The 13,770-nt window shown below is 46.0% G+C and overlaps 2 protein-coding genes across 2 annotated transcripts; both read left to right on the top strand.

The window, feature by feature from the left end:
- Positions 1 to 1,360: 1,360 nt before the first annotated feature.
- LOC105456360 (60S acidic ribosomal protein P2) lies at positions 1,361 to 3,056 on the top strand. Its single transcript, XM_011700329.1, has 4 exons — positions 1,361 to 1,469; positions 2,111 to 2,283; positions 2,542 to 2,643; positions 2,805 to 3,056. Exons 2-4 carry the CDS (start codon positions 2,112 to 2,114, stop codon positions 2,873 to 2,875), a joined length of 345 nt encoding a protein of 114 aa, XP_011698631.1. The 5' UTR covers positions 1,361 to 1,469; position 2,111; the 3' UTR covers positions 2,876 to 3,056.
- A 491-nt stretch (positions 3,057 to 3,547) lies between these two features.
- On the top strand, positions 3,548 to 13,721 carry LOC105456359 (clathrin heavy chain). The gene is made up of 9 exons (XM_011700327.1): positions 3,548 to 4,045; positions 5,393 to 5,600; positions 5,813 to 8,864; positions 8,968 to 9,265; positions 9,332 to 9,772; positions 9,870 to 10,432; positions 10,534 to 10,756; positions 10,866 to 10,941; positions 11,046 to 13,721. The coding sequence occupies exons 1-9, from the start codon at positions 4,004 to 4,006 to the stop codon at positions 11,171 to 11,173; spliced, it is 5,031 nt and encodes a 1,676-aa protein (XP_011698629.1). The 5' UTR covers positions 3,548 to 4,003; the 3' UTR covers positions 11,174 to 13,721.
- The last annotated feature ends 49 nt before the right edge of the window (positions 13,722 to 13,770 follow it).

Here is a 13,770-nt window from a genome sequence, read left to right as displayed (position 1 = left end):
CCGCGTTCGCTGTCAGTGCGGGAAAAAAAACACGCGTCACTATTAGATTTTTTTTTCAGCACTGACGGTAAACAACGGAACGCAGCCATAAATAATTTTAGGAGAAATTGCAATAAGAAAAAAAAAATTTTAATACATATCTAATATAGATATCCGCTTAATTGAATATTACAATCACATCATTGAATTGACACTCGATTATCAATTGTAATAAAGCCGAAGTAAGTTTACCTGTATTAGTTTAAGGATTGCTTAATTCAGTTCGAAAGTGTAAGTACTATTCAGATATTATGAATTAAGTTGCATTTATTTGACTGCAGACGGTATTAGTGAATAAGTATAAATCCATACACTCTTTTGTAATACGTTATATTAAAAAATTAAAAGTGAATTTTCTAGCGATTGATATTCCCGGCTTTCTTCTTTCTAAGAATTTATCAGACTAACTTGGTGATTGTAATATATATATATATATATATATATTTAAATGTCTTCTTTTAATCAACTGTATATAATACAACGAATATGGATCCAAAATGAGATAATCTGAAAGGCTCACATCTGTGAAACATCCCTTCTCATATCTTTTGTAAAGTTTCTTAAAAGTTCTCAACACATTTGTTTTTTTTTTTTTTTTTACTTGGATATCCTTTTTGAAAGAACCCATATATATTATTCGCCTGAGTGTCTTTAACTATATATTGGATACTGATCAGTCATTTAAGCGTTTTCCTGAATGGCACCTGCCTTCTCGCGAGGGTCAGCCGGCCGGGTCATTTATAACCATTATAATCTTTAATTATTGTGAAAAAAGCTGCATCACGATGTTCTCTTTACAGAGAAGCACGTGGAGTAAAAGAAGCAGTGAGGTTGAACTCTATCGAAAGACAAGTTGGTTCCTTCCGCACGGAGCAACCTACTTAATAATTTATCTAGTAATTTATTTCAATCAAGAAGGCGTGAGAGGAATTTAATTGGATTCAATTGGATTCCTTGCAACGAGGAATCTGTTTTGATTTCAACATGTGCCACTTGCTTCGACACGTGCCGCGCCCTACCTGTAAAAACCGTAAGCTAAACGTTCAATGGGTAAATTCGTACGAATAACCAACATATTAACTTATTATTTATAACAAGAATTTTTTGCATAAAAATTTAAGAAATTTCTAAAAAGTTATATATAAATTTTGTAAAATTTTAAAATAATTGAAAAAAATTTGATAATTTTTTTGGAAATTTTAAATCAAATGTATATACACTTGTCAACTTTTTAAACTACGTAACTAATCGACATACATATTTGGTTTGTAAGTTCATCCGAATTCGAGAGGGCGCGACACGCGAATCCTCTATCGTCATTTCGTCACATTAACTTCTCCCTGTTCCTCTCCGACTCTTCCGGTGCAGACTCGTGCACGTTTCGACATTGCTTTTGGCGGAGTTCACGTTTCGTGTCGCGAGACTTAAAAGTACGTATACACTTGAATTACACTTTCGCAAAGAATAATATTCCGCATTCCGGATCTTTCGAATATCTACGGCTCGAGATAATTAACGTGCCCGTTCGATCGCACTTTGCAATTCGTCGTATCGATGGATGCCTTCCACGCCGTCGCGTTTATTACGCGCGGATACCGCGAGCGATCCAGAAGACGCGATGTGTGACCGATATCTCGCTTCTTTCACCTTTCTTCGAGTTGAATTAGCTAAATTCCGCTGAACCGCAAGCGTTAAGCGTGAGATTCCGAGAGTAATGTGAGGCTTCTCGCGGAAAATAGAGATTTAGAACTGGAGTTCGCGCGCCAAGTGCGATAGGTTATGGCTCGGTACAGATATATCAATATCCGCACGATATACAGACACTTGTCACGCTCCGATCACGCGATTGATGTTTATATAGTTCTTTATATAAGTCAAATATTTTTCTCCTGTCGGGTACAGTATTTATAGAAGCTTATTTCATGATGATCGCAAAGTATATCACCATCTTTCGACTGAACGATCGTGATGACACACTACTTTCCATCTGAGGACAATTAGCATTTAGAGTAGTCATATTCTATGAATTACCTCGCGTTTTAATGTACCGTTTTTTTTTTTTTTTTTGCAGAATGCGTTACGTGGCCGCTTACATGCTGGCAGTTTTGGGAGGCAAGGCCTCGCCAAGCCAGAATGACATCGAGAAGATCCTGTCGTCGGTGGGAATCGAGACCGATGCTGAGAAGCTGAAGAAGGTCATTACCGAATTGAATGGAAAGTCCATGGACGAACTGATTACCAAGGGTACGTCGACGCGTTCCTCAAAACGCCTAGGGACACCTTACTGTCTTTCCGAGAACCAAACTGAGTAGAAGCTTGTAGAACAAAACATTGGATTACCGTTTTTCTCATAATTCCAACTCACACCTCTCGATTTTCAACTCAAAATCTGTTACAAAGTCGCGATATTCACGGGTTAAAAGTCAGAAATTGAGACTCGTCGAGTTGATATAGATCTATGTGTCACCTCAAGTCGAACTCATTATCGTTTTGCAATTTTAGGCAGGGAAAAACTGTCGTCCATGCCAGTCGGCGGAGCGGTCGCCGCTGGTGCCCCTGCAGCCCCTGCCGCTGGTGCGGCAGCTCCGGCCGAAGAGAAGAAGGGTAGGTTTATCGATTAACTTTGAAAGTTAACCAATTACATTTTGCCTTAAAGCGTGAAACATTTACTTGGGACGTATATACTTATTTGACACTCATTTCGAAGTGTATTTATAGAAATACTGAATGCACGTGAAAGTAACGAATAATTTTTATTTCAACAGAGGAAAAGAAGCCGGCTAAGGAAGAATCTGAATCCGAGGACGATGACATGGGCTTCGGCTTGTTTGACTAAAAAAGTGCTTTACTTTCTTTTTGTTTTTTTGTCACCCGAGCGTAACATGCGTGTTCATACATCTTGAGGATCAAGAACTAAAGCTATCGTACTAAAGTCATGAATTTAAGTTAAGATACTAAAGCCATGAATTAAAGCTAAGATATTAAAGCTGCTGGAGAATAAAGTACTTTCAACCGAGCTCAACTATCTCTCTGCCATTCCCTTCAGTCGCGTCCTAATCGCGTCCAATGTAACCTCGGCGATAACCTTCGAGACGTTTTATAGGAGAGAAAAGAAGTATTTTAATTAGAGAGAGAATGTAAAGGAAGAGGGGAAGGAGGGGAGGGGAAAGAGACTACTCGTAATCGACGCGTGGAGGTACGTTACGCACTCGTGCGCCGTTGCGGTTTCACTCGTGTCAGCGACGTGGGCAGGTGGGGAGGGGGAAGAGGGGGAGATGCGCGAGATTCGCCACCGAGTCCAATCGTGTCAAATCGTTGCTTGTATTCTTCCGCTGGTGTCGGGGCGCTCGCGCCGTGCGCTCGACTCTCTCTCTCTATCTATCTATCTATCTCTCTTTTCGCTAACGTCATCGCGATCGTCCGGCGCTCGACCGTCCTGGGCCAGAGGACAGGAGATCGCTCGGCGGCGTTATCATTCAGCGATCGTGAACGGTCGGACCTTTTGGCTCGCGGCCGACGCGCTACGGCGATCCCTCCGCGGGTGGGAGTCCTTCGGTAACGCGGGGAACTATTTCGAGACAGCAAGAGGGGCGGCGTTGGCGGCGGCCATGATGGGTGTCAGCGGCGACGAGTAGCGACGTTAACGCTCGCGCTCTCCGCTCCGCCGCAGTCCGCTCCTCGCTCGGTCAGTCGGTTTTTCCGCGCTTCGACGAATTGATGCCGAGCATCTCACCGGGCGGGACAGAGAGAGAGGCGCACACGACGACGACGACGACGACGACCCGGGGGGCACCGGATCGAGTGAGGCTCGAGGGAGCGAGTGAACGTGCGAGAGGGCTTGCACGCGAGTCGCGAGAGATCGCGCGTATTCTCTAGCCGCGCGCACGGGGGCTCAAAAAACCGCACCACGGCGGGGACGGCAGAGAACTTCGCCACGGCGGACTCTCCGGAATCCACGGCGAAAATGACGCAGCTACTACCTATAAGGTTTCAGGAACACCTGCAGGTAACGTAACGTTGCGCGATATTTCCCCTGCGCGCGCGCGCGCGCGCGAGGGGCCCGCGTAAGCCCCGTCATCGGCATTCGTGTACCACGTCGGCCTTTCTCTCTCTCGGAGCACCGGACATTTTCTCTGCCCCCGCATCTCTCGTTCTCTCTCTCTCTCTCCCTCCCTCCTTCCTTCCTTCGCTCTCCCAGTCTCTCTCTTTCTCTTACTCTCGCGTACATCTCTATCCGTCGATGTATCGACGGATTTACTCATCTCTTTCTGTCTCTCTCTCTCTTTCTCTCTCCACGGAACGGATGTGCAATATTTCGGAGCTGACGTTTACTTTGACAGTTGCAACGTCTCTCCCCCCCCTCTCCCCGAGACCCGATGACGTTACACACCCGACTCTTCGCCGACTCGCCTCGCGCTCGCGTCGCGGCGGATTTCATGGCACAGGTTATCCCGCCGACGCGATATCCGCCTGGAATTTAATTTATGATCCACGATATCGCGGACCAGGCGTGCAGATCTCCGAGAGAGAGAGAGAGAGCCGTCTCTTTTTTTTTCTTTTTTTTTTTCCTATCGTTCACTCTCCCGTATTCTCGTCCCCGCCGACGAGCGGATGCTATCGCCCGGCCGCATACGCCCCTCGTTTCCGCTTTTACCCGAAACTGTTGCACCTTATCCCGGGGAGGGGGGGAGGGGACACATTCCTCCCGTTGTCTTGACGACATCGCTATTCGGATAACGCGGAAAATGTGAACGAATGCCCTTGCTTCTTTCCCACGCGTTGTTCACGTTGCCACTCGTCAGGATGACGGAAATCGTGCCCGTGCACTCGGCGCGCCGCAATTTGACACACGCTTTATTTTAGCAAAACATATGGTTGCGTAAACGCATACACATTGTTGGATTGCTTCAAAATTAATTTCGCTGACATTCTGTCTGATCTGATCATAGCTGGCTGTGGCGGACAGTTTAAAAATCCGTAATCGTTATTAAACAATTGTTGGAGAGTACATGTATACGCTTTTTCTATTGTTACAAAGCCTCGCGTCCGCTATCCTAAAAATTGCTCAGAGATCTCGGATAGAAATAAATCAACAAATCACGTTTGAATTCGGCCAATTGACCAACGCAATTCTTTCTCCGTCCGAGATCTCGAAACGATTAGCATCGTAGACACAAGACTTAAGAAATGCACTGTCAATAAAGTTGGCTTCAATAATAAACACCTTTCCGCCCTCTCGGAAAACAATCGACGTGTTAAACCAGCCGTGTATTCGAATCGCGTTGTGATCCTTGACCAAGAAAAGTGAGCTTTGAAGAACGCAGGACAATCTATGTGTCTCTTATTTTTGCAGCTTACGGCTGTAGGTATTAACGCCAGCAATGTCAGCTTTAACACCCTCACTATGGAGTCTGACAAGTTCATCTGTGTCAGGGAGAAGGTGGGCGATACCGCCCAGGTAGTGATCATCGACATGAACGATTCCGCCAATCCCATCAGGAGACCGATATCCGCTGATTCCGCAATTATGAATCCCGCTAGTAAAGTCATCGCTCTGAAAGGTATGTATACGCGCGTGTGCGAGCGCTCTGCAATCTCAGAAGAAGGTGTTCAGTGATAAACGTAGAGAGCTTTGATTCTTCGATTCTTTATTCGTAGCCTGAAGGCAGTATTGTCAATCTGTTGCACGCCTTTTCTTGAAGCGCGCCTCGATGATATTCTTTAGCAGAAAGAGAAAGTGAGAGTTATTAAGGAATATTTCTATTTTGACTAGCCATGAAGACGCTTCAGATCTTCAACATCGAGATGAAGTCGAAGATGAAGGCTCACACAATGACGGAGGACGTGGTCTTTTGGAAATGGATATCGTTGAACACGCTGGCACTGGTGACGGAGACCGCGGTGTACCACTGGTCCATGGAGGGCGACTCGACGCCGAACAAGATGTTCGAGCGTCACTCGTCGTTGAACGGCTGCCAGATCATCAATTACCGGACGGATCCGAAGCAGACGTGGCTGCTGTTGATCGGCATCTCGGCGCAGCACAACCGCGTGGTCGGCGCGATGCAGCTCTACTCGGTGGAGCGGAAGTGCTCGCAGCCGATCGAGGGACACGCCGCCTCGTTCGCCCAGTTCAAGATGGAGGGTAACGGGGAGCCCAGCAACCTGTTCTGCTTCGCCGTCAGAACGGTCCAGGGCGCGAAGCTTCACATCATCGAGGTGGGCCAGCCGCCCGCCGGCAACCATCCGTTTCCCAAGAAAGCGGTGGACGTGTTCTTCCCACCCGAGGCCGGCAACGACTTCCCCGTCGCCATGCAAGTCAGCTCCAAGTACGACGTCATATATCTAATCACGAAGTACGGTTATATACATATGTACGATATCGAGTCCGCGACCTGTATATTTATGAATCGTATCTCGGGAGAGACGATCTTCGTCACCGCGCCGCACGAGGCGTCCGGCGGTATAATAGGGGTGAATCGGAAGGGCCAGGTCCTGTCCGTCTCCGTGGACGAGGAGAACATAATCCCGTACATCAACGGCGTGCTGCAGAATTCGGAACTGGCGCTGAGAATGGCCGTGAGGAACAATCTGTCGGGCGCGGAGGATCTGTTCGTGAGGAAATTCAACATGCTCTTTCAGAACGGTCAGTACGCGGAGGCGGCGAAGGTCGCCGCCAACGCTCCCAAGGGAATACTCAGAACGCCCGCGACCATCCAGCGATTTCAGCAGGTCCCCGCTACTCAGGGCCAAACATCTCCCCTCCTACAGTACTTCGGCATTCTTCTGGATCAGGGACAGCTGAACAAGTACGAGTCGTTGGAGCTGTGTCGGCCGGTGCTGGTGCAGGGACGTAAACAGCTGCTGGAAAAGTGGCTGAAGGAGGACAAGCTGGAGTGCAGCGAAGAGTTGGGAGATCTGGTGAAGCAGGCGGATCCCACGTTGGCGCTCAGCGTTTATCTGAGAGCCAACGTCCCCAACAAGGTCATCCAGTGCTTCGCGGAGACCGGGCAGTTTCAGAAGATCGTGCTGTACGCCAAGAAGGTCTCGTACACGCCCGACTACATATTCCTCCTACGGAACGTCATGAGGATCAATCCCGACCAGGGTGTCGCGTTCGCGCAGATGCTGGTTCAGGACGACGAGCCGTTGGCCGACATCAATCAGATCGTCGATATATTTATGGAGCAGAACATGGTGCAGCAGTGCACGGCGTTCCTGCTGGACGCGCTGAAGAACAATCGGCCGAGCGAGGGTGCCTTACAGACCCGTCTCTTAGAGATGAATTTAATGTCCGCCCCGCAAGTGGCTGACGCTATATTGGGCAATCAAATGTTTACCCATTACGACCGAGCTCACGTCGCGCAATTGTGCGAGAAGGCCGGCCTGCTGCAACGCGCCCTCGAGCACTACACAGATTTGTATGACATCAAGCGAGCGGTGGTGCACACGCATTTGCTCTCGCCCGACTGGCTCGTGGGTTTCTTCGGCACTCTGTCCGTGGAGGATTCCCTCGAGTGCCTGAAGGCCATGTTAACGGCCAACATACGGCAGAACTTGCAAATCTGCATACAGATCGCGACCAAGTATCACGAGCAATTGACGACTAAAGCGCTGATAGATCTATTCGAGAGTTTCAAGTCTTACGAGGGCCTGTTCTACTTCTTGGGATCCATCGTGAATTTCAGCCAGGACCAAGAGGTGCACTTCAAGTACATCCAGGCGGCGTGCAAGACCGGCCAGATCAAGGAAGTGGAGCGTATATGTCGGGAGAGCAACTGCTACAATCCGGAGCGCGTGAAGAACTTCCTGAAGGAGGCGAAGCTGTCCGATCAGTTGCCTCTGATAATCGTGTGCGACCGATTCGACTTCGTTCACGACCTCGTTCTCTACCTTTATCGCAATAACCTGCAGAAGTACATCGAGATATACGTCCAGAAGGTGAATCCGTCGCGTCTACCGGTGGTCGTGGGCGGTCTGCTGGACGTCGACTGCTCGGAAGACATCATCAAGAATCTGATACTGGTGGTGCGCGGACAATTCTCCACCGACGAGCTGGTCGAGGAGGTGGAAAAGAGGAACCGGCTGAAGCTGCTGCTGCCGTGGCTGGAGTCCCGCGTTCACGAGGGCTGCGTGGAGCCGGCTACGCACAACGCCCTGGCCAAGATCTACATCGACAGCAACAACAATCCGGAACGATTTCTCAAGGAGAATCAATTCTACGACAGCAGAGTCGTCGGCAAGTACTGCGAGAAGCGCGATCCCCACTTGGCGTGCATCGCGTACGAGCGCGGCCAGTGCGACCGCGAGCTGATAAGCGTGTGCAACGAGAACAGCCTGTTCAAGAGCGAGGCCCGATATCTAGTGAGACGTCGAGATCCCGATCTTTGGGCGGAGGTGCTGTTGGAGAGCAATCCGTACAAGCGGCCATTAATCGATCAAGTTGTTCAAACGGCGTTATCCGAGACGCAGGATCCCGAAGATATCTCGGTTACCGTCAAGGCTTTCATGACGGCCGACCTGCCTAACGAGTTGATCGAGCTGCTCGAGAAGATAGTGCTGGACAGCAGCGTGTTCAGCGACCACCGTAACTTGCAGAATCTCTTGATATTAACAGCCATCAAGGCCGATCGTACGCGCGTCATGGAATACATTAATCGCTTGGATAATTACGACGCCCCAGATATCGCCAACATTGCTATTAACAATGAGCTTTACGAGGAAGCTTTCGCGATCTTCAAGAAATTTGACGTCAACACATCGGCTATCCAGGTTCTAATTGAACAGGTCGGCAACTTGGACAGAGCTTACGAGTTCGCAGAAAGGTATGGTATATCTTTATATACATAAAGTAAAAAATGTATATACAATTTGTTTAAATATTTTTTCTTTTATACAATTTACTTAAATAAATCGTTTCTCGCTTAGATGCAACGAGCCGCCGGTATGGTCGCAGCTCGCCAGGGCTCAGCTGCAGCAGGGTCTGGTTAAGGAGTCGATCGACAGCTTCATCAAAGCGGACGACCCGTCCGCGTACATGGACGTGGTGGAGACGGCGCATCGCACCTCACACTGGGAGGACTTGGTTCGCTATCTCCAAATGGCCCGCAAGAAGGCACGCGAGTCCTACATCGAGAGCGAATTGATATACGCGTACGCGCGGACCAACAGGCTTGCGGATCTCGAGGAGTTTATATCTGGCCCTAACCACGCCGACATACAGAAGGTAAGTAAAGAGTCGTTCGCCTGCAGCTCGACTCCTCTCACGAACTGTTTTACCCTTTCTACACAGATTGGCGATAGATGTTTCGACGACAAGATGTACGACGCCGCGAAGCTCCTCTACAACAACGTGTCGAACTTCGCGCGTCTAGCTATAACGCTGGTCCATCTGAAGGAGTTCCAAGGCGCCGTCGACAGCGCGCGCAAGGCCAACTCGACGCGCACCTGGAAGGAGGTCTGTTTCGCCTGCGTGGACAGCGGCGAATTCCGCCTGGCCCAAATGTGCGGCCTGCACATAGTCGTGCACGCGGACGAGCTCGAGGATCTGATCAATTACTATCAAGATCGCGGGCACTTCGAGGAGCTCATTAATCTTCTGGAGGCCGCTCTGGGACTCGAACGGGCTCACATGGGAATGTTTACCGAGCTAGCTATACTCTACAGTAAATACAAGCCTCAACGAATGAGGGAACATCTGGAACTCTTCTGGTCGCGCGTCAATATACCGAAGGTGGGTTTTCGTCCCGAATTCAATGCGAAAGTCAGTCAGCAAAACTCGTTAAGCGTTCAATTCGAAATTTAAACGAAAACACTTGATTGACTTGCAGGTGCTACGCGCAGCGGAACAAGCGCATTTGTGGGCCGAGTTGGTGTTCCTGTACGACAAGTACGAGGAGTACGACAACGCGGTCCTCGCGATGATGCAGCATCCTACCGAGGCTTGGCGGGAGGGTCACTTCAAAGACGTAATCACCAAAGTCGCGAACGTCGAGCTTTACTATAAGGCTATACAGTTTTACGTGGAATTTAAACCCCTACTTCTGAACGATATACTGCTCGTGCTCGCACCGCGCATGGATCATACCAGATCGGTGGCGTATTTCACGCGAACCGACCATCTGCAGCTGGTGAAGCCGTACCTGAGATCGGTTCAGGCTCTCAACAACAAAGCCATCAACGAAGCCTTAAACGGCTTGCTGATCGACGAAGAGGATTACCAAGGTCTCCGAACATCGATCGACGCGTTCGATAATTTTGATAATATCGCGTTAGCGCAGCAGCTCGAGAAACACGAATTGATCGAGTTCAGGAGAATCGCCGCATACCTGTACAAGGGTAACAACAGATGGAAGCAGTCCGTGGAGCTTTGCAAGAAGGATCGACTATTTAGGTGACGCTTAATAACGCGATGCATTTTATTCAAATTGAAAATACATTTATATGATACGTATATATGTGCGAATCTTATTAATTGCCAATTTTCGATGACAGGGATGCCATGGAATACGCGGCGGAATCCCGGAATCCAGAGGTCGCTGAAGAATTACTCGAGTGGTTCCTGGAAAGGGGATCGAAGGACTGCTTCGCAGCATGCCTATTTCATTGTTACGATTTACTTCATCCGGACGTCATCTTGGAGCTCGCATGGAGACATCGCATTTTACATTTCGCAATGCCGTATCTTATACAAGTCGCGCGGGAATATATCACTAAGGTAAGAAGAATTAATCGTAAGAGAATATCGTACGTCCAACTCTTTGCGCCCTTTGTATCACTTATATTTCACTGGCAGTATTCACGGCAGTGTTAAATATGTTGAACAGGTCGATAAATTAGAAGAGGCCGAAAGCCGACGCATGGAAGAAGGTGATCATCAGGAACATAAGCCTATGATTATGCGTGAGTGATCTTCTTTTTTTAATATTTTCGCGAGTATACGTCTTATAAATATCGTGCAAAGCCGGTGCATTTTCGGTTAACATTAACATGTCTTTACGTTGCAGCGGAACCTCAGCTAATGCTGACCGCGGCGCCAGGAATGATGGCACCCGGCTACACGCCTCAAAACGTATACGGTACACCCGCACAAGTGTACGCGTCCACCGCAGCCTACCAAGGTTACGGTATGTGAGATACATTTAAGGAGACAGATCAACAAAGTCTACTTTTCTATAAAGTTTAGGTAGAACGAGATTGTTTTTGTTAGCTTAAATATCGTCAAAGCGAATGCGAATGAATATCATATTAGAAAAACGATGAATTGCCACGTTTAGATCATGATAAATAGTGTAACGAATAGCGAAATGTGCGTTGAGAGAAAGGCATTAATACGCTATCACACGCTACCTAAATGTGAATCTGTAATTTATATAGGGGAGACGTCGAGCAAACAGAGTTATATTTCACGGTTTAAATAGCTATTCCAACGCGGAGATTTTTGCGTGAAAAAGATTGAAAGAATTATATATTATTTAAAAAAAAAAAAGACTACGAAAACATGGAAAAAATTTTTTTCTCTTTTTTTTTTTAAATGCGATTTATCAAGATTTTTCCATTGAATTTATCGTTGCACAATAAAAGAAGATATATGTACGTTGTGTGAGCAAAGTAATAATTTCCCTGTCTTTTACCGGCACATGTATATATGTGTGCGTCTACGTGCCTTTCTTTTGGCTACTAACAGGAAGCAAGCTTTTTTGGGCAGTATCGTAATTCGGAAGCAAAATCAACTGTAGATCAACTCGATTACATCGTGATTTCATGTACAGATTATTCGGCGCTTGCTTGTTTATTTTTTTCTTTTTTTTCGGTGAAATTTCTCTCAATCTCACCACATGTGTAAACATGCCTTTTTGGAGGTCGGTCCTTTTCTTTTTCTTTCACCTTCGAAACATTCTAGCGTGTGATGAATCACGAGTGATGAAATAAGGAGCCCTTGCAAAATTGCAACTTGTAATAAGAGCATCTTTTTAGAGATCGGGGTAGATCGCGTATCGTTGTATCAGTATTGTAACGACGAGATCCGAAGATGGGGAAGGGAAAAAAAAACTGTAGGCATCTCAGAATATGTTTTTGGCGTACCTATAATACAACATATTGCATCGTTCTAGATCTACCTATATGTACATTTGCTTGAATGCATAAATACGAAAGACACGCGTGTCATCGCCACACACAAATCAGGCTTGATTTTTGCGTAAACGCGAATGAATCGTAAAGTAAATTATTAGAACAGCGAAATTGAAACGGCAAGACCTTATTGTCTCACTAATAAACGTGCAACTGAAATGCATAAAGTAGTTTGCCCGCGATCTGCATCATGTATCATGCTTTTGACCTTTCGTTGTTAATTGCGTAAGACGACTAATTACAGACAACTGGAGGTTTCCCGAGAGGAATACATTAAAGATAATTTGATAACAAAGTCCAGCACGACATCGTCCACTGTTCACCGTCGTTCGTACCATAGACGTAACCAGGTCGTATTACGTCTGTGGTTCGTACCGTACCATAGTTCGTACATACCATAGTTTTTTTTTTTGTAATATTTTCTACTCGTTTCGCATCTAATGTGTGTGTGTGCATAATATCTCTTATTCGAGGTTACTGATCGTTAATCATTATGTAGCTTGTTTACGGACTACGGACCTAAATTTATGCGAGTATTAAGGTAAATTAGATCACGATATTTCTAGGAACACGACAGAGTCATGTTTTGTTAAAACACTTGTGTGTTTCTCTTTTTTCCCTTTTGAAATATTTATGTCGCATGTATAAAGTACCACGCCGATGCATCAGGATCGAATAGATGAGGTGCGACAGGCAGCCAAAAAGAAAAAACAGAAATTAATTTTTGTGGCACGTCCTACCTTCAACATTCCTAAGTGTAAGGTATCGTATGCTGCGTAAATTTGTATCACGTAGATATCTCGTCTTTTTCTTTGTTTTCGTCATTACACCTCGACGTATTATAGTATATGTAGTCTTTTCATTTCAAAGTGCGAAAAGCGAAAGTTTATACCAGCGAAAAAAAAGATCGCATTACTACTATGTCCAAGAGAATTTGTATTACGTAAAAAAGAGCGAACGCACGCTCGTCTCATTCTCTGTCGTCTTCTCCATCGCGCGAGACTTTCGTTTTTCTCCTGTTTTTTCTTTTGGTACTCCACAGTTGATCTTGCAGTGATCCAGCTGTATATATTACATATTAAAAAAAAAATGTTATGTCGAGAGAGAAGGTCAGTAACATGCCCTGGTACTATATTTCACTTTGAAACTAAATCTTAGCCAAATGAAATTGTAGAGAACGATTAACGAATATAGTTGTTGTACTAATTGAAGATAATTATCATTGTATCAGTGTCATGTTTGACCACTGCGGTTTTAATGGAACATGGGTGAAACACACTTCCAGAATAAAAGAAAAAGATACATTATTGTTCAATAGTTATGCACACCTTTCCATATAAACACACGCGACACAAAGAGATTTACACGTATACATACATTATATATATAAAAATATATAATGCTATATTATATATATACGACTATATATAAATAATGTACCATGTAAGTAGTAAATATACATTACCAATCCTGTAATTGTAATATCCTATGATAATAATCTGCAAAGGAACGCTGAAAGATATGAAGAAATAAAATAATTCTAACATCTACATGAAACTAAAAGTAATTCTGGCAAAAAGGATCACCATATAATCATAT

Source organism: Wasmannia auropunctata, unplaced genomic scaffold (genome assembly GCF_000956235.1).
Source record: "Wasmannia auropunctata unplaced genomic scaffold, wasmannia.A_1.0 LD335709.1, whole genome shotgun sequence".
In the NCBI taxonomy this organism is placed as follows: domain Eukaryota; kingdom Metazoa; phylum Arthropoda; class Insecta; order Hymenoptera; family Formicidae; genus Wasmannia; species Wasmannia auropunctata.
This window is presented reverse-complemented; position numbering and strand designations above follow the sequence as displayed.